This window comes from Fringilla coelebs, assembly GCF_963513975.1.
Source record: "Fringilla coelebs genome assembly, chromosome: 7".
In the NCBI taxonomy this organism is placed as follows: domain Eukaryota; kingdom Metazoa; phylum Chordata; class Aves; order Passeriformes; family Fringillidae; genus Fringilla; species Fringilla coelebs.
Genome location: NC_140035.1, coordinates 19,994,657 through 20,015,981, shown reverse-complemented (window position 1 = coordinate 20,015,981; position 21,325 = coordinate 19,994,657). Strand labels below are relative to the sequence as shown.

Here is a 21,325-nt window from a genome sequence, read left to right as displayed (position 1 = left end):
CGGGAGCGGAATCGCGCGGCCCGCCCGGACTTCACCTCCCGCCGCCGCTCCTGGGCGAGCCGAGGCGGCCGCGTGGTGCCCGCGGGTGGCGGCCAAGCGGGGTCACCCTCCCCTACGGGAGCGCTGCGGCCTTGGCGCTGATAAGGCACCGCTCCAAGGACCGGGCAGGAGCAGGCGCTGCGCCGGGCTCGGTGAGAATCGCCGGCAGCGGCCGCCGGTCGGTGCCGCGCAGCCGCCCGCGCTCCCGGAGCTCTGCCCCGGCCGGGCTCCCCGCCCATCCTGCGCTGAAGGATGCGGGCGCTCGACGTGCGGGGCGTGCAGATGGAAACATTTTACCCGTTGTGTTTTCAGTTAAACCAGGAAAGTTTGTGGTAGCTAGTTAAGGAGAAGTGGGAACTGGTATCTTCTTTCTTGTAAAATGTTCCCGCTGTAGAAGTCAGCCTTCGGGGTTGGGCGCGGGGTATTCTTGGGGATGAACGCCTGGCCTGGCACCTGCGAGCGTGGGCACCGGCCGCGAGTCTGTCTGGGTACGGCAGTGCGGGATCGAGTGTACCTGGGGGGAAGGTTAATGGGTTGGTTGAAACCCGTTTAAAACTCCAAGTCAACAGAAACTTCTTAAGATGTATGACACTTCATTTTTGTATTTTTAGAGCTACGTCCCAAATGTTGTCACGGTCATCAGGCTCTGCTTGCCAGCAGACCAACTGAAGTCTGTGGACAGACTCGTTTCTCTTACTTGCCAGAGGCCAAGCGCCCAAATGGGGTAATCAAAAGTTGCTGATCTTTTTATGTGCCCATATCTGTTTCTCAGAATCTGAGTGGAATGTTGAATCTTCACTGATAGTGAAGGAAAGAGAGAGTCCTTTAAATTTCTCATCCTTTTCAGTTATTGCTTGAAAGGAACTAAACACAAACACAAATGCTTGCTGTTGCTCCTTCAAAGAGCTGATTAGGGCAGTAAGTGGAGTGTACATCAACAGCAATGGATTTGCAACATTGCCAGTGACTTCAGAGCTAGCAAGGCGAGTAGCTCATCAAAGTACTCATGGACATCCAGAGTCCTGCAAGAATGTAAATGGATGATGTTCTTGAATATAAACTGTAGACACTAGTAAAATTCATGCTACTCTATCCCAATTCTCATCGCCTTTAATAGAAAAATCTCATAGTTTGTGTTGAGACAAATTATTTTTTGTTAGGCAATACATTTAAATATTCGGTATTTTGTAGATAATGTATTTAAAATAGTTTAAGTGATTGCATTTGGAGGTTTAGATGTATCTTGCAAGTAGGTGTATGCATGCATGTAAAGTCTCAATAGCTTTTTTTTTCCCCTTTTTCCTCCTTCCTGTGTAAGTAGCGGCCAGCAGAGGGTGTGCAGGGTAACGAGGAACCCTTGGATTATTCAAGTAAATGTTTCCAGTAAACCCGCAGGATTTATCTCCCCTTCTCTCTCATTGCATAAACTATTTCCTCTTTGCTTGACTATTTTTAACCGGCTATCTCACTTGTGGAAGCTTGTGGAAGAGCAGGCACTTCTCAGCACATGTATATGTGATTAAAGTCATATCTGGTGGGGCAGGTTTGTTTATTTAGGTTTGTTTATTTTTATCTGCTTTGCTTTTTAACTAATTTTAACTTTGTTGTGTCTATAGGAATCAAAATAAATAAAATAATTCATAATTTTTCTTTTATTTTTCTTTTCCCTTGGAAGGCACTGCTCTGCAGCAGTTTTACTGAAGTTGCTATATGCTCACAGGGAGGTCTGCATCGTTCCTGGTGCATGAGAAGGAAACACAGTTGAAATTTTTAGATCAGCTGAGTTTGAGAGGTTGTGAGATACCCTGTTGTTTCAAATGTGCATAATTTTTTGGAAGTATATAATTGAAAAACTAATTATGAAGCCCCAAGAGGGCATGATTAGTCACTTGGTCAAATAGAATAGGATTAAGCACTCAATGAATGAGTCTGGTTGACAGTCAAGTCACCCCCACCCAGATTGGAAATATTAATATGCATGTATTTTAAAAATAACCACTGGTAATTAATAGTTATACCTTCTGTGTTACCATTATCTTGAATTTTCTTTTCCTTTCTGTCCCCAGTTGCCACTTGCATCTGTTTTGTGTAAGGTATTTTGAGTTTTGGTAGTGTTTGATGGTGATAATACAGATTAGTAAGGCTTTACAGAAGAGCATTGGGAATTAATGGTCAAATGTTTTCTAGATAGGCTTCTAGGTACGAAGCAGAAGTAATTGTATGAAGTGAACTGTTTCCAGAATACTTTTCTGTCTAGGAATGTAACAAAAGCTGCACATGCTGTTCCTAATATAGGCTATTTTTGTCTTTATAACAAAGACTCTGCAAGTAGACTTAGTGATTGGAGATGGAAGAAGTTGTTAGATCTGTAGTTGGGTTGGAGATCAGCTAAATGTCAAAATATTTTCATCCAATATGTTTATTAAATTAGGTTCTTGGACAAAAGTAACAGGTTATTTCTGTTCTTTTTGCTTGGTTGGCTTTTTTTTTCATCTGACATCTCTCTCAGAATTGATACTTTTAAAGAATTTTACTCATCAGTTCAGTGGTTTGCAAATGTTTTGTGGTGTAATTCACTGTTGAAAAATCTTAGAGCAGTTATTTTCTCCTATATCTAATTCTTCTTCTATGGCTGTGATTGCTCAGGGTTTTAATGGCAGCCTCAATTAATTTAATGCCAAGTTCAGGCCTGGCTAGCAGTTGATGTGTGTACATTCTTCTGCATGTTCACCTGCAAAAAGCTGTACTAAAGATGCTGTGTTTGCTTGTTTCTTAACATTTCTCAGTTAAACTGAGGACCTGATCTCTAGTTGTAACAATGACAAAGTAAAGTTTAAAAGGCAGTGCTCCATGGGAAAACAAAGTTGCTCGAGTGCGTTGTTTCTTTAAGGGTATTTTTTTTCTGAAAAATAGTTATGCTGCTACAAAATCTAGTAATTTTTATTGTAATTCAGTTTTATGTTAATTTCCTTAAAGATGAAAGTTGAGTTCTTTGATTAATAATCAAACTTAAAGTATTCCAGACTGTGACTGTGAACAGGGAAAGAATGCCTAATTCTTTCAGGAGACATTTCTTGCTGTCATAACTTCAGGGTATGATCATCTTACCTGATAACAAGAAAGAGTGTTTGCCTGTTTTATTAACAAACTTCAATTAAACAATCGAGCAATGACTCCCTTCAGAAAATGGAATTTAGGCTTAAAAGTGATTTAATGCATTTTGAGCTTTTAGTAGCCATGCTGCCAACTAATCTCATAATCTGTGGATGAGTTATAACTCTCAGGGATGTACATGCATGTCTCAAGGGAGTTCATTCATATTAACATAGATTGCAACAGGAAACTTCCTCACTTACCCCACTTGCCTTACATTTTCAGAATTTATCTGCTAAAATTGTTCAGCTATCACTCAAAGGCTCACTTTTTCGTAGAAAGGCTCACATATCTGAATTTTACTGATGTAAGACCATCTTAGTCATCTGACTCTAGTTCCCATCTGTGCATCTTTTCATGTTCTTATTGAGATATTTAGAAAGCCAAGAAAAATTATGTGACTAGCCTAGCAGCTGAATCACTGTATTTTATGGTGAATATCAATGCTGGCACAGGAAATGCAAGATACTAACTCAGGTTTTTTCAAATGATTGAGGGAGGAAGAGGATTTGTAAACAGTTTGCAGTGTAATAATGGAATCTTTATCCAAGCATTTCTATAATTTAATAATAATAATTTTGGATTGTGGTTTGGGGTTTTAGAGGACTTTCTATTTGTTTTTATATTCAAGAATTTTTTTTTCATTGCCTTTATGTAAATTACACATTTTGCAGAAATTGTCATGATGCCTTAATTTTCATGTATCATCATTATTATTTCATTATATCCCATATATGTTAAGAATTGTGGATTATGTTATGAAAAATGCGTGCATATTTGCAAATAAAAACCAATAAAAATTTGTAGTAATTGAAGTATAAATTGGAATAGTTTTGGTTGCTGAGCCTCATTTAAAAAAACCCAAACCACAATAAACTCATTAACATTAGAAGAAGTTTTGATTTTTTAAATAGGCCTAAATGTTACATTTTCACTGTATGGCAGTGCTTCCATGTTTTGGTAACATTAGTCTCAGCAGCCAGAATTAACAGTGGTTTTATTTGGCATTGTCAACCATAAGGCAAACTCCATTTTATTTAAACTTTGACAAATAAAATGAAATTTTAATCTTTTTTCATTTTTTTCATGTAGGCTTAAAATGAATAAACAATGCCCTTTTTAAAGCATGACTCATTCAAAAGTATGTGATAAATGAGGAATTGTTAATTTAATTGAAGTGATTCCTTTGCCAGTCATTGTATTGATGTGTACAGATTAATAATTTTCAGTTCACAGCACAAAACTTGTGATCAAATACTACTATTTTCCTTGAGATAGAAATCTTTGTTTTGCAACCAATTTGCACAGAATGTTTTCTAGTAGTGTCTTGTGCCTGTTCTTTTGTAACTATGTTTTGGATTTCCAGTGCATTAGATATGTATGTGGGTTTTTATGGAAGCAGCACTGCAAAAAAAAAAAGGAGAAAAAAGGCAGGAAAAAATAGGACTTAAAATAATTTTAAGGAAAAAAGAACAAAAGCCCATCAGGATAAAAGTAGTAGGAGGGGTGTTTCATTTTACTCATCTCATAGAAAGTTTACATTAACAAGAATACACAAAAAACTCCACCAAAAATGCTAATGCTAGCTACACACACTTGTTTTCTTTCATTATTGAACCTTTGTGAAGATATTCCAAGTAAAGTAAAATATAGCAATATAAAATAAAATTATACATGTAATAGAAAAATCTGAATCACTTTATAATTTCCATTGATAGAAATTAAGCATGTATAACAATTACATTTCAAAGACAGTAGTGAACAGGGATCAGGAGAATAAATGGCAGAAATGTTGGAAAGCTTTATGTGCACTATGTTTACACTTAAAAAAAGATATTTAATTTCCTATTTAAAAGCATAAAACCATAGTCACAGTTCAAGAGTGAAATCTTTTGAAGAAAGTGAGTGGGGTGAAAAATGTCAATTTTGCTGACAGTATGTACCCACTAGAAGAAGTGGTTTATTTACTGATCATTTCTGGCTTGCATTTGTAAAGGTACAATATCAGTCTTGGGTTATTGTTTTACTGTGTATTTCTTTTCCTTCTCCTCCCTGACAGGACTTTGAAATGATACCAGGTAATTTATCTTTTGACTGGTTTCATTCCAGTAGCCTACTTTGGAATTATTTGGGCTTTCAGCACAATGAAGGGATGTTACCATTTTTTAAAAAGCGTTTGAATTGATATTTTAGTAAATCTCTTGCATTTTCTTGGCTATTTGACCAGGCTCCCATATAAGTGACATAAACAGTTGCATTACTGCAAAACTGTAATTTGAGTTAAATGTGTTTTCAGGTCTCTCAACACAACAAACTTCATTACAAGGCTTTCTGCTTTATGTCTGAGGAAATCCAAGATGCAATACAGGTACCAAAGTAATAGACGACCAACAGCTCCACTCGGATCACGGATTTTAACTGATCCTTCTAAGGTCTTCGAGCACAACATGTGGTGAGATGTTTCTTCAAGGATGGTTTTCATATAATTTTGGATACTGTTTACTCTGGTGAATAATGGTGTGTGTGTATAAAACAAGGTGCTGAATAAACGCGTGAAGGTAGCACTAGAGGAAACCTGAGACTGTCACAAGTAATCTGACAGTTGTGACTCTCAGTGACTTGCATTAAAAGCTGCCAAGCTGATAGTTAGTCAAGGAGTGAAAGGCAAATATTATAGATCAGTAATCAATTGGGAGACAGAGAATCTAGAGATAAGATAGTCCATGTTATTTAAAATGGCAGAAAGTTTCTAGGTACAATAACATTGCATACTGGATTAGCTCCCTAATGCTTACTTCTTTCCAGCTAAATTTGGAGTTGGCTGTACTTCCTTGGTCAAGGAAGCTGAAAGCTGTCTGATTCTTGTGTTAAGACTGTAAAGTTTGTCTCTGTGTTTCATAAATCTATATGCAGTGTAGTTCTTAAGCATCTTCCAGGCTTAGTGCTTCCTGCTAGGTGGATGAATCCTTTACATAAAATGTAAAATCAGTGTAAATGCTGATTGAAATGTAGACTACATAATCAAGGGAAGAAAAGATTTCAAGAAAAGGGCCACCCTTTTTCTGTAACGTTGTTTTTTGATGAAACTCTGTCTGTTTGTTTGTTTTATAATTTCCTTCCAAAAAATTGGTCATGTGTAGCTTCAGTTTTACCTGCTACTGTTTGGTGACAGTCTAACACAGAGTTATCAAACTTTGATGCAAGTAGATGGGATGGATTGTGAAGATGGAAGTGAAGAAACAGGGTTGTTCAGAAAGTGGATCTGCAGATGAATCTATGTAGCTCAGATGGGAAAACAGGTGAAATTGAATTGAAGCAGAGGTGCATGGAAGTTGTGAAGGTCTTGATAAATCAAGAACCTGGTTATGCTGGGGGTTAGGTCATTGTTTCTGAAGCTCATTGCATTGGCAGGGTTCTCACAAGGGAGATAAGGAGAATTAGGATGTGGTGGTAGTGCTAAATAGATTATACAGGGTAAGCATAAGATATTTGTCTTCTCTAACATTGATGTATGATTTCCTTTTGTTTTCCACTCATCATCTTTGTTAGTTCATAAAGTGGCATTCTTTTTGTGTGAATTGGCAGAGAGACAAGAGCTGCTACCATTGCTGCTAGAAATACTAAGTAAATTAAATTGGGAACTAATGCTTTAGATATCTATTGTGGTGCTTTCCTGTCATTTTGAGAGAGAAGTAATGAATGATGCTAAACATTGGAGCAAAAAAATACCTGCTTCTATTCAGGTCAGTAATTGAACCAGTTTTTACATTATCACAGAGATAATTAAACCCTAAGTTAGCAAACAGGGTAGTGGAAAAAGACCAAGTTGAATAGGCTGAACTGAAAGCAGCATTGTTTGATTTCGTATCAGGCCTACTCATGTTAACAGTTCCTGGTGTGGTTAAAATGGATAGCTTGCTTTGCTGCCTCAGTGTTCAGCTTAAAACACTTCTGTATTTAAACACTTCTATGCTTAGAATTCTTATGTGTCCTGTGTTCCTACCAGCTTGTATTGCTGAAGGAGCTGCCTCATGTGAAGCATCCATACTATGTAAATAATTGCTGTAAGAACTATGCAGTGACCCCTCTTTTGTAGATTTTGATCAAGAAGTGCTGCAGCAGTACTATTTGGGATCTACCATACAGAAATTTCAATAAAAGCACCAAAAAGGGCTTTATGAATTTCCAAGGAGGGAAAAAAAGGGGGAAAAAAGGCTGTTAATGAAGATGGAGGGCTTCAGGCACCTTTAGTATTGTGTGTAGAGCCCCTAAGGGCTCTGACAGACATGCAATGATGGATTAAAATTGATCAGCTAAAGATTACAGCGCAGCAAGTCATCTGTCAGAAGGGCTGACTCTGTATTATTGCTATCTGAATAGTCCTTGGTTTCAGCTTGCTGGAAATAGGCAAGGTCAGCACTGGTGATAGAAGTGTGGGAAGCAAGTCTTTCCAGGAGGATATCTGCCTGGTAGTGCTTTGGTCACTCAGTTTTATTCTACTTCAGCCTGTCTGTCAGAGCCATGACACTGCACAGGAACATTTGGTATATGAACAAATACAGGAAGGGGAGAGGCAACCTGCTGGGGACAATAATGAGAAATATTTCAGTAGAGAGGCGGAAATCAAGTCTGAGGCAAGCAGACAAATACATACCAATTAGTCTCCCACAATTAACAAAAGAGGAACAGTGAAGGTCTAAGAATTAAATTACCTATATGTCACCAACTACGGAAAAGGAAGATGCTCATTAGCTTTTAGAGACAATCAGCTCTTTTCAAGTTGGCACCTTCTTCCTTTTCCCATAGTAATCAATGGAATTTTAGCCATGGGCTTTTAGTTAGCTCATTTCTGTAGGATTAGGATCTAATAGATTACTTGAATTATATTATCTAATTTAATCTGTTCAGACTGGACAACTTGGAAGGACACCTGATTGGGTTTTGAAAACGTCCTGCAGCACATTTTTGGATATTCCCCATTGTGGTCTGATCCAAACCAGAATCTTCATTGAAGGCAGTTCAGTCATCAGGGTCAGATCTGGGCTTGGTTCTGTGACCATGTATTAACATTTAGGTAACCCCTTTACACAAGTATAGATAGCATAGACTGGAAACATTGCAGCACTGCTTGACTTGTCTTAAAAATGTCTCATTCTGTTGGTTTTTTTAAAAATATTACCTATCTCTGTTCCTCAGAAAAGTAAAATCCTGTTCATCAATTCCACCTGTTCCAATTGAATAGGTGGATTACGCTCCCTGTTTCAGAACAGCTGATTTCTTTGCTAGTCCTTAGTTCCTCATCATAAACTCTATTAATGTGAGGTGTTTCTTGCATTAGGGTGTTTGTTGGTAGGTCTCTTATTGCATTCAGCTAAATACAGTTCTAATGGGATACTCAAAATACACTCCTGTAAACACACTCAATTTGTGAGATACATATAATCCTGTTATTAATTAAATACATGCTACCTCAGTCTCTTGGCAGTTGGGACATGTTTCTTAATCACTTGACTTTTACCTAATTGGTAATTAATTTTTATCTATCATACACTGAAACTTAGGTTTTAACTGTCAGTCTCCTTGTGGTCATTTGCTTGCACTCAAAAAATTTAAAAAAGGATATTTGAGACAGTGTAGCTAATTCTTGACTGTTTTTCCTGGGAAAAAATATTATGAAAAGCCCTATTGAAAAGCTGTTGCTTCAATTGCCTTCTGCAGGGACCACATGGAATGGTCACAAGAAGAAGAGGAGAATGCCAAGAAAAAAGCAACAGAGAATTCTCTTGTGAAAGTTCAATTGGAAGACCAAGGTAACAAATTTCAAATGGTATGAAAATTTTTTAATGCTCTTTATTAAAACATTTGAAGATTTGTAGAATTCAGGAACACTCTTTTTATTTCTACATTCTTTTGTCTAAATCTTTAAATTTGTTTTTTGGTTTTTTCCCTTTTCGTTTTTTCCCTCAAAAGATCTCACAGTGTGTTTTTCCTAACAATACAGTCTCTTATTTGAACAGTTTTACAATTAGGGTGGCAGTAGACTCTATGTAAAACACATGCATCAGTATGGTGCAGTTGTTCTGACCCATTTTGCAGTCCTCCAGAATACAACTTCTACTACACAAGGCTTTTACAGAATCATAGGGAATGAATTTGCAGTCATTCCCTATGTTTTGCACTCAGAAATTGAGTACTGGGGATGAAGATTCCCATGTACAATATTCAAATACTTTTCAGTGATTTGGGAACTATTTAGAGAGCTTGTGTTTGTTCATTGCACCATATTTCTGTTAAATGCCATGAAAGTTGCAGTGGTCCCAGCTGGTCCCAGCTTGCTGCCTTTGCCAGGCTGAGCTGGGAGTGCTTCAGGAATCCATGTGTTCATTTTGTGTGGAAGGTGTTCCAATACATCCTGTACAGTCTGCTCTCTAAGGGATTAAGGAGTTTTGTGCCTGTCTTCAGAAGGAAATTGAATGTATTCTGGGTTTCTGAAGGGCGATTGCTCTAGCTTCAAACTGGCAAATTAAACCATAGACTAAACTCTAGGGTAGTTATCAATGCTAAAGCTGGAATATCAACTTGATAGTAGCATAGAAGACTGGATTCTTCTTTGTTCCTCTGTTAGAAGAATATTCTGAAAGTGGTTTCTTGGATAACTGTGCCTCAGTTTACTTAGCATGTCATGAATCTGCCAGATAGTGTCTTATGATCCCATGCCATGGTGTAACTAAGGCACATGTTGGAGTTTATTTGAATTACCTGAGAATGTGCCTTGCATTGTGTGCCCTTCATCACCTTGAACACTCTGAGATTGTCAGCTTGCCTTTCTCTATTACCTCTCACATTCTTTATCTACATACAGGAGTACAATGTTTGTTTTTCAAAAATTACATCTAATATCTTAACTTGATTTGTATAAAAAGCTGAAAAAGCTTGTAATTGAAAAGTAAGCTGTGTGGCTGTGTGCTCATGGAACCTTGCATTCTTCATCCACAATCAATTAGAAGTTCATTTGTGCTGGTGAGAAATGGCATAATCAGGCATTTGGCTATTGCCATGAAACACAGGAATCCAAGGACATTTCTTATGAATGCCCCTCTGTTTAGAATTTGAATAGGTGAGCACTGCTGATAGTGTTCCTTCAGAAAGCTTCAGCTTCATTCTGAAAATGGAAGTACATTTTGGCCTATTTGTGTAAACAATGAACTAGACCAAGGCTAATGAGCAGGTTATTTTGGGGCCTTGAAAACTACAAGCGAAGGGAAAAAAGACAGATTTCAACAATGCTATTACATTACTAAAGTAGAAGAGCTCTAGTGAGCCTTTTTAAAGCAAGAGCAGTGAAACTGAATAAACTCATGATACTACCTTTAGGAATTTGATTTACATATTAGCATGTGCAGTTTCTTCTCAGGCATGCTTGCTAGCAGTTGAAGATCCTGTTATGGAGAAAAATTGCTTGACAAAGTAAAGATTTTTGGTTTTCTTGGGTTTTTTTTTTGGGGGGGGGAGTTTTGGTTGTTTTTATTGGTTGGTGGGTGTTTTCATGTTTTTTTCCTTTGGTTTCTTTTGGGATTTTTTGGTGGATAATTTTTGTTGTTGTTGGTTTGGTTTGGCTGGGGGTTTTTGGTTTTTTTGTTTGTTTTCTTTTTCTTGGGAGTTCATATGTTTTTTAGTTATGCAGTTTTTGTGGGTAGGCTAATTAAATACACAAAATGAAATAAAAATTTGATAATACTGCATGCATGTTATTACACAGAGATGCAGGAATGACCAGTGCAACAATGCAAAGTAAAGTGTTCCTTCACTTAAACCTGTGTCATTCCATACTAATACAGTTTGAAAGGCTGACTTTAGCTATTTCTTTCCTTCAGTTCTGAAAGCTGGAAAACTTGATGTAAATTTAAGTTCAAGGGTTCCGAGCATACTTGTAAGAAAATTGAGACTATAGCAAGGGGTGATAATAATTAAAGAATCTTTTGACTAGAAGGGTTTTGGTTTTTATACTGAAGCTGAGCAATCTATAAATGTGCAACTTAAACTATTGAAATCATAAATATATATATATATATATATTTATATGACCTCAGTCAACTCTGAACTTTTAATATAAAACAGGCCTGTGCAATTACAATTACAGGGCTGGGTCCTGCCCTTTAATAATACAATTGGATGTATTAAATGTTAATTTTAAAACATTATGCAGATTTCTAGGACAAGGCATTCTGCCACCTCCTTACCACTTCCCACTGCCTGTCTGTGCCTCTAATGATAATTCTCAGCCTTGTTTATCTCTGAAAAGCTGTAGCAATTTAGGAAATAACATGTTAAGATTAAAAGAGAGTAGTAGAAGTGCACTGTACATTTACTCTGTACATTTATATTAAAAGAATTAACGTGCTGGTGTGAGTGAGAACAAAATAGGAAAGGCAGCACTTTATATGAGGTCCACTTTTGCAGCAAGAGATGCCAGGGGTAGCAAGATAGTTCTGCAGATGCTTTGGAAATAAGGGGGGAAAAACAAGAAAAAAAATTTTGTTTGCTACTTAGGAGGGATAAGGAAGGGAAAACCGTCAACAAAAGAGACATTGAAAAGCTGCAATTCTTATCTTTTTATCAGCCTTCCTTTGAAAGGGTTAGCTAGCTCCAGTCCAGTGGCTAGCACAATTAGTGCTAGTGAGAAGGAGGAAAGATTTTGTTCTTGGAGTGAGAAAGAGCAGGTTACAAAGTACATCCATAGAGTACATGGATGAGTGGAAAAGCAGAAAAGAGAATATTTGCTTTTTTAAAAAGGAGGTGGGAAAAAAAGAAAAGTCAGATAATTGGCTTTCCTGGAAAAATACTGGAAGAGTACATCCAGAGCTTGCAGACATTGGGTTCAGAAGAACAAAGGAGATGAATACTGGCCAACAAATATTTTTTCAAGAATAAATCATGTAAAATCAAGCTAATTTTCTTCTTGGAGAAGGTTGCAAGCCCTGGGAATAAGGGAAAAGCAGCAGATGTCCTGAAGTTTATCCTTATTCAGGCTTCTGACTTGCTTTACTTGACATTTTCATAAGCAAGTTAGGCAAGTGAGAGCTAATGAAACTGCTTTTGGGTGAATGAATGCCTAGAGAGATCCTTTCAGAATGGAAGGCTGTGCTGGGCAGAGGAGTGTTTTATTCTGTGCCCAGTTCTGCTTGGTATTTTCATTAGTGACCTTGGGAAATGAGAGACTTGAAGATGATGTCAAGTGAAAATGTGTTTTAAGTGTGGTGAAGGACAGGATTAAGATTCAGAAAGATGTGGACGAATGGTGGAAAAAAATAATCTGAAATGTATAAATTTGCTAAAAATGAGTGCAGATTTCTTTGCTTCAGAATAATTCCTTGAGAAAAAATCAAACTAGGTTTTGAAACAATTGGCTTGGTAGTCATTTTGCAGAAGAAGATCTGAGAGTTGTGGTGAATCACTAGCTGAATCAGCAGTGTCATGCTGTTGCAAAATGGCAAGCTGGGAGTTATAAACAGGATTACAACCTGGAAGCCTCATAAAATACTCCTTTTGCTCTGCAATGATAATGCCTTTGCCAGAATACAACACCCAAGAGTAGTAAATCAATTGGAGAAAATCTAGAGAAGAAAAATTGAAATTATCAGAAGTCTAAAAATCAAAAAGAAGAGAGTTAGTTTTAGACAGTCTAGAAAGGAGATTGTTTATGGAGGCATAGTAAAATACTTCAAATATGTAAATAGGTGATGCAAAGAGAAAAGAACTAATCTTTGCTTTGTCTGTTTGATCCCTATCTGGGACAAGAATTGCTTGGCCTAATTGTGAGATGGAAGTTCTTAGGTAGATAGTGGAAAAGGTTTCTAACTGTGTAGAATGTCATATATTACTGAAGAAAGTTGTTTGTGAAAGGTGGTATTTTAAGAATAAGTTGGACAGATGTTTGTGGAGAAGGGGTATGAATTCCCTGACTGTGTGAAATCCCTTCCAGTCTTACTTTCTGACATCCTGACACTCAGTTAGAATGTTTTGTGAATTAAAAGTGAACACAAAAGTGTGTTGTAAGACTCTGAAGTGATTTGAAAATAAGAAAGCAAGTATGTTCCTTCTGTATTGTTGAATGCTTACTGTCTATTTGCTATGCAGTAGCATTTATCAGTCCTGTTCACAGAACTGGAATTTTTTTTAATAGGTGATGAGGTACCAACAAATTTGCAATTGATTACAGAATTTCATAAAGCACAAAAGAATTTCAATTTACTATTTCTTAAGTAATTGAAAAGATGCATTGTTTTTATAATTTGAGACATGAAAGCTTGTCTGAGAATCTTCAGATTGTGTATTTTGGTCGTGCTGTTCTATGATGTCACTACACTTTTAAAAATATGCTGTAAGCCTGTCAACCCCTTCCTAAGTGTCATAAAACCTAATTAAACCTTCATAGAAGTTATTTTGAGCACAAGTTAAGGTGAGATACAAAATCTATGTGTTTTAATTTAAATGTGCAATGGATTTTTAAACTGTATATTTGAGGTCCAAATTATATATTGCTTTAGAGTATTTTCTAGCTAAGCTCGTATTCACCAAGGTTTTGTTCTGTTTTAATTTCAGATAAATATGAGAGAGAAGCCAGTAAATATTGGAATGAATTTTACAAGACACATAAAAATAACTTCTTCAAGGATCGCAATTGGCTGTTTCTGGAGTTTCCAGAAATTCTTCCAGAAAAAAGGAGACAAGAGTTCAAAACAGAAAAAATATCTTTGGAACACACAAAAATAAATAATGACAACAGCTTTTCACTCAGAAATGGAATGTTTGAAGAAGGAGAAGAATACTGGGAGAAAAACTATGGATCTGGTTCTACTGCTGTACAAGGATATGTATATAGTCAAAATCAAGTAAAAGCTCTTAGTGCAAATCCTCAAGGTAAAAAGTGTGCAGAAGAACTTGGCAAGGTAGAATCCTTCCCTGGTTGCGATGCCACGTACCGAATATTAGAGGTAATGCACTGTGAATGTGCTGCCCATCTACAGAACTCCACGTAATTACCCAAAAATCTCATAAAGACCCTTATTAAGTATCAAGAAAGCAAACCTTTGGAATTTTACGTACTCCATTCATTTATGGCAAAAACTTTCAGAGAAACCTAAATCTGGACTTGGTTTTCCCTTTCCAGTTTTTCCCAAATCAGAATAGGGCTAGATTGTCAGACTCCATTTTCATTGAAAGTCAGGTTTCTTATTTCCTAAGGACAGGTGTGAGTTTAAGTGCCTTGTCTCAAAGTGCAAGTACTTGCTGCATTCTTGCCAAATGGTGAAATTGAACAAGAGTATTGCATTTTCTTATGCAGTTTGAGAGACTGATTCTCTTTTAACTTCAGAAAGACTTTGGGGAGAAATGTGATCATGTAAATGATTTGAGAACTGTGGTATTAGCTGATTATACCTTTTCTGTCCAACATAATTTCAAGTCTAATGGGTCCTACTGGCCAACTAATTGAAGACAAAAATAACAAAAAAAGGTTTTGTTTGCTCATTTATTTTAACTGTATCTTTCTCTTCTGATTTTAGGTTGGTTGTGGAGCTGGAAACAGTGTCTTTCCTATTCTGAAAGTTCTATGGTAAATTGTGTTGGATTTCCAAATATGGATGTTGTTTTCATATCTTCATTTTCACCAAATGTTGGTGCTGGATCAGTGCTGCAGGAAGCATTGAGTGAACCATTTCACAGCGCTAAGATTCTTAGTGTGTCGAACCACAAATAATATTGGTGGCATCAGTATAGGATACTCCTCATATTGCTCCACGCTGGTCTTGGGGGATCAGATTTGCTGACAAAGTTTGTCTTTGGGTGCATTTAGGCTGAGTTCTCATACTTAATCTCAGGCAGATGTAATATTCTCTTGTCTTATAGATCACTATAAAGCTACCAGGTGTCTCTTCAAAAGGCCAAAATTATAGAGACCATAGAAAATGGCATGTGATCTATTGGAAAGAAGTTCTATTTTTTCTGAATTGGCTGCTATATTTGTCACATTACTTGTGGTTTCAGTGTCAAGGCACAAGTCCTGTATCACATTACTTAATTCATTGAAACATCTTAATCCACTTAGCTTCCAGTTTTAGAAAAATCTGTTATGACAGCTTGTCCTCCCATCCTTGTACTCAGGAAGGTTTTATTGGAAAGGCTATGTATATTTCAAGGGTTGAAATAGATTTCTTTTTATTCATGCATTTAAGAGCTTGAGAACAACGCAATTCCTTATCCTATCAATGAATTCTGATTGCTAGTATCACCATTATACAAAAATTCTCCATTTTGCAGATATGGAAACGCAGCAGGAGGAATTAAGTGGTGCACCAGGGTCATACATTGAACCTCTGTTAGCAATGCATCTTCATCCCACAGCAAATGCTTTGCTTTAGACAGCATGTAGTGAAAGGAGAGCCTGGTTTCATAGGAAAACTTTGAAAGGAACCCTGTATAGAAAAAGATATCATGTGGCTGTGTTGAAAAAGATGAGAGAAACTTTTGTGTTTTCCTTACAGGAGGCATTAGTCATAGATTGGCACTTCTGATAATGAAGAAACTACTCCTTAGGTATTTTTCCTGGAGATCTCTATTCATGTGTAAATCCTTCAGTCAATCACATTGGTTGATAGATTGAACAACTTGCTTGTTTGTCTTATATATGACCTAATGGAAAGATCTCTTATCTCTAAGCAGGCTTGGCATTAGAGAACAGTTGGTTTTACTCTGAATTTAATAATCTAAAAATTGCCATTCTGGCAATTATATGCATATAAAATAATATATTTATATGCATATAAAAACAAGCCAGTGTCAAGCAAGTGTACCCTGGCTACAAAAGAAAATTTAGTTACATTAGTAAAATTAGTAATGTAACTCTTAAACCTCTTCCACCTGCCTCCCTTAAAGTTTAAGTTAGTGCTTTTTAATACAGTGTGTCATGAAAACACCATCCAGATCAAGCCATGTCTTTGTTTTAAGTGGACTTTTTACATAGTTTCTTTCTGCTATAAAAAAAATAAAAGAAACCCCCTACATTCTAACAAGTCTGTTAGGTAATCAGCTTAACCTTTCCAAAGGGACTGACTGGGTCCAAGCCTGGCTGCTTATCCTCATTCATAATAAATAGATAAATTCATCAATTCTCATGGTGGTCACAGAGCTGATAAAAGTTTTGGTCAGCAAACGAAACAAGCATGGAGTATATTTTGTTCCAGTGGCATTCTCCTGTTGAGCCTTCACAAGTCACTAGCTTAGTTGTGTATACTGTGAGATTTTACAGGCATTGGCAGAGTTTGTTGATTCCCTTCTAAAGAAGCCATCTATCCAAAATCTTAAATCTATTTTTAATTAATTAAATTGATCATGAGTTGATAATGAGGTCTTCTCTTAGTGGGTTTTGAGTAGCTTTCTCAGTTTATCCTTCAGAGGTGAGAAACTTCTCCCTAGAATTACTAGTATCTGATGAATGGTACAAGGAAATTTGCAGCTGGCTGAGTTTTGGATGGGAAGAGAAGGGAAAACAGTGCTACAGAAAACTCTTACTCATCCTAGCTGGGAAATAAAGGAGATAATAGGGTACAATAACCAGTAATGCTTAATCAAATCAAAAGAACAGCAAGGTGATACATGGAACCCCAAACTTCTACAGAACTGAATGACTTTTGCAACTCTCCATCCCTGCCCAAATCATATTGCTAACTAAACTGCATGCATGGGCTAATAATGCAGTGCTCCTGTAAGAAAATGTGACCTATTAATGTGCATCTATGCATTACAGCACCAGGACATTGTCATCAGTTCTGACAGCCCTCTGTGACCTTTTTTCTTTGCCTTTTTGCTTCCTCACAGACAAGGCTATAATTCTTTTTGTACTAGCTGTCTGTTGGTATTCTTATGAATTTGTCAGCCCTATTGGTTCATTACAACCTATGTGGCTTTCCATGTGCTAGACATCAATAAAGCCTGCTTGATCAAACCTGGGGAGAACCCCAGAGGACCCTCTGAAGTATCATGAACACTGATGTAGACTTTCATCTTATACATTAATAATTTTCTTACTGATGTTGGTTTTGTTTTCCTAGCAATACACCTGGAACCTTTCTGTACTGTTGTGATTTTGCTTCAGGAGCAGTGGAGCTGGTAAAGGTAATTCATGCACTTGCTTTAGAGTACCTTACAAGCCTGTAATTCAGGAGGCTGCCAGGAAGCCATCTTCATGAAAAAGAATGTGATGGCTTTGAAAACTTTTAACTGAAGTTTTCAATATTCCAAAGAACAAAGTCATACTGTATGCAGAGAGGAATGAATACCATCAGTGAGCTTGCTTCTCAGCTTGAGTAAGATACCGGACAGAATAGGCTTTTATATGAGATGTTTTACAATGCAGAATAATTGAAGAAAAAATGTTTCTTGAGTCACAGTAAACGTATTAACTACTACTGTTCTCTCTGTGCCTCTTTTCATCTTTTTCCTGACAGTCACATTCGTCCTACAATTCAGCCTGGTGTTCTGCCTTTGTTCATGATGTGTGTGATGATGCTTTACCCTATCCTTTTCCAGATGAGATCCTGGATGTCATTCTCCTTGTCTTTGTGCTCTCTACTATTCATCCTGACAGGTAAATGAAGACTAAAGGGCAAAGCAAATGGGTTAAATCTCTTTTTTAACTGGAGGTTTTCAATAATAGCAAAAGAAGATGATTAATCTTTAATGTTATTTAATAAGCTGCAGCATATATAAGGTATTTTAAATGCTGTTTACCATTTTCAGGCTTCAAGGGAAAAGCTAGTCAGGCTAATTATAATTAGTGAGTCTCCAGTCTCCATCAAAATACAAAGGATATATTGTAACTAAGTACATCTCTACTAGAAGGGACAGATTCAAAAAAAGGCAAATTAAAAAACCAGACTGACAATCTTCTAGAAGGTAGTTATTTTTAGTGATCAAAACCAAACATTCGTGATTTAACACCTTACAATGTGTTGATATAGACTTAGATTGCTGGTTTAGCCACATTCAAATGCTTACATGCAGCACTTTTAAACTAAAGTGGATCTATAATTTTGTAACTCGTTTGGACTACAGACATTTCATCTAATTTTCATGTATGGCATTGAGTACTGTTAGCCTTTGCTAATGCTTCTCGATGTCTAATGAACCAATATTTATGACTTAAGATTGGCTGATTGTGAACGTGACCTTTTCTAATGCAAAAAATTTAGAAGAGGGCATGTAAGTTCAACTTCTTGACTCTAACTACGTTATATGAAGGGAAATACATGCTGTTGGTGTGATAATACATTTATTACTTCAAGAATGTCATTAAAATGGACTTGGTGTACAGAGCAGTATTTGCCTAGGTCTGAGAACTGTTTCCCTGCTACTAGTGATTAGCTTTATACAGGAAAACCTTCCCTGTATAGGATATTTCTCCTTTCTGTTTATTCAGACATGAGCACAAGTCACACAAAGCCAGGGTCTAGGTTTCAAAAACAGTTCAATCAGGAGACTTTAGATTTCTGTAATTCCAGCCATGCTGCCGGAAAGAAATTGGACAACAGTGATTCATTCAGTCACTGTGCCTGTAGAAGCAGTAATCAGATGTTCTGTCAGAATTTCTGTGGATCTTTTCCTATTAGTCTCCTAAGAATACATTTGAGGTTTTTGTCGTTGATTTTCTGTTTTGTTCATTTTCTTTTTGGTTGGTTTTTTTTTTTTTTTTTTTGTTGGGTTTTTTTGTGGATGGGGGTGGGTTGTCATTTTTGGTTTGGGTTAGGTTGTTTTTTCCCAGGGGTGGTATGGCTGCTTTTCTGTACATGTGTGTATACACACACAAAGATTTTCATGTAATTATCTGTGTTTTGAGACCCACTTTCCAAAGATGCCTTAGTCATTACTGCTATCTCATAGAAGTAAAATGACTACATAAAGGAAAATGTGATCCAGATTCATCTTGCTCAGTATACATTTTTTTCTGGAAACTTTGAAAGTGGGAAATGAAAAAGAAAACCAAGGGAATCATGGTGCAGAACTTATGTACTTTGAAAAGATGGAAAATACATGTGAGAGGGACACATTTATATTCAGAAAATTGTTACTTAGTAATTTCTCTCTAGGCTGTTGTGTTTAGTTTTTGATAATTGCTGCTCTTGTAGGCAATTTTTAACACACTTCAGTTATGCTAGAAGGCACCTCTAAAATTTGGTTGCAGAATTGGAAGTATTAAACTTTCTTCAAGCTGTGTAATTAATGTCTTTGAGTTCTGCTGGATGAAATTTCTCAAGGCACTTTCACTTTTTGTGCATATACACTTATTTCTGTGTGTGCAAAACTTCTTTTTATATAGGCAAGGCTGTAATTCTGTGCACAACTACTGTCCTGAACAGTCTCTTACTCTTAGGTAGCGCTGCCTTTTTGGTCTGTGGCAGCAAACTTGGTTGCTTATGTTTGCAAACTTCACCAGCATCTCATCTATTCTCTAAGGATGCAAGGGGTTGTCAACAGGTTGGCTAAGCTACTGAAGCCTGGAGGAATGTTGTTATTTCGAGACTACGGAAGATACGATACAGCTCAACTTCGTTTTAAAGAAGGTAATTCCTGAATGGTTCTGTATTTCACTGTTCATTTTAACTCTTGCTGGGAAAAAAAAGTGACATGTCCTTTTTCATTACTGCTTTAATTTCTTAGGTCATTGCTTGTCAGAAAATTTTTATGTAAGAGGAGATGGAACCAGAGTATATTTCTTTACCAAAGGTATGGAATGTTATAGTTTCATAGAATGGGTTGAGTGTTTCTCAAGGTGATTTGAATTATGAAAGCTTATCTTAAAACATAAATTTAAAGAAGGTTTTATTGGCTTTTTAAAAAAGCCAAAGCTACCTGTTGTAAGAAAATTATTTCCTTTGTGTGCACACATGTTGCATTTGGGATCCTGCAATGTTGCTTACAGTCATCACTGGAAATTTCATTTTAAGTATCTTGTGTGTAATTGTATGCTCAAATTTTATTATTTAACCATGCAAATGATTTCTCTGTTAAAATTGAGGTAAACATGCCTGGAAGGAGAGTCTGTAGCTATATATGGCATAAAAGTCTGGATTGTCATTTGTCAGGGGAAGTAGCTTTGTCTTGATAATATGTGAACAGTGACCAAATGGCATGCATTTGTTTACTCAACCATGGCATCTTGAACCTTGTGAAGAAATGGTATCTGTGGATGCTGTGAGTAAAAACTAATGTGGTTTGGGCCTCAGCATGACAATTTTTCCTGCAATATAAATTGAGGGCTGTGAAAATGAATTTCTAACAAATCCTTATTACAGGCAGTGTCCTTTAGCTTTCAAATTGCAAAACAGATTTACTTCCATCTTTGGTTGAACTACAGGCTGGTAATTACTACATTCTACAAATTACTTTATTTTTTTTTAATTGCAATAATTCTTCATATAAAAAATAGATGAGGTATGGAACATGTTCACCTTGGCTGGATTAACCGAAGTACAGAATTTAGTTGATCGGCGATTACAAGTAAACAGAAAGAAAAAAGTGAAAATGCAGCGAGTTTGGATACAAAGCAAGTTCCAGAAGCCATTGCTATCTCTGCATAATCCTGAAGAAAGCACCAAAAGGCACCCTTGTAAATAATTTTACTCCAGAAATGCAGTACAGAATTGAACTTCAGAAACTGAAGGAAATTTAAGTATGTGTATTTTCATTTAAGTAAATGTAAATGTTGTGTTAGCCACTGAAAAATATAAAAGAGTTCAATAAATGTATTGAACTGAAAACCTTTCTCTGACTTTCTTTTCTTTGTAAATTCATATGTGTAAGAAAAATCTGGGGGGAAATAAAGTCCATTTCTGACTTCTGCTTTATATGCAATAATCTTTTCATAACTGTGACCAGGCATTATTTTACTCCCTTGAATATGAATAGTCAATAAGTATAAGTATATACCTCATTCCTGTTGAAATTCTTGGTATGTAAAAAGCTTAGTCTGAAGCATAATTGTTTCAGAGATTTAGAGAAACAGAGTATCTGTTCTCACTATTACTACAGGCTGCACTGTGTTAATTTCTGAGTCACATCCTTTTAACCCCTGTGTCTT

General features: G+C 36.6%; 1 protein-coding gene across 1 annotated transcript; it reads left to right on the top strand.

Annotated features, from left to right (window-relative positions):
• Nucleotides 1-174: 174 nt before the first annotated feature.
• On the top strand, nt 175-20,955 carry METTL8 (methyltransferase 8, tRNA N3-cytidine). The gene is made up of 11 exons (XM_084208949.1): nt 175-191; nt 651-763; nt 5,489-5,644; nt 8,911-9,002; nt 13,795-14,186; nt 14,757-14,806; nt 17,301-17,364; nt 17,697-17,836; nt 19,702-19,808; nt 19,906-19,971; nt 20,675-20,955. The coding sequence occupies exons 2-11, from the start codon at nt 759-761 to the stop codon at nt 20,860-20,862; spliced, it is 1,260 nt and encodes a 419-aa protein (XP_084065075.1). The 5' UTR covers nt 175-191; nt 651-758; the 3' UTR covers nt 20,863-20,955.
• Nucleotides 20,956-21,325: the final 370 nt, after the last annotated feature.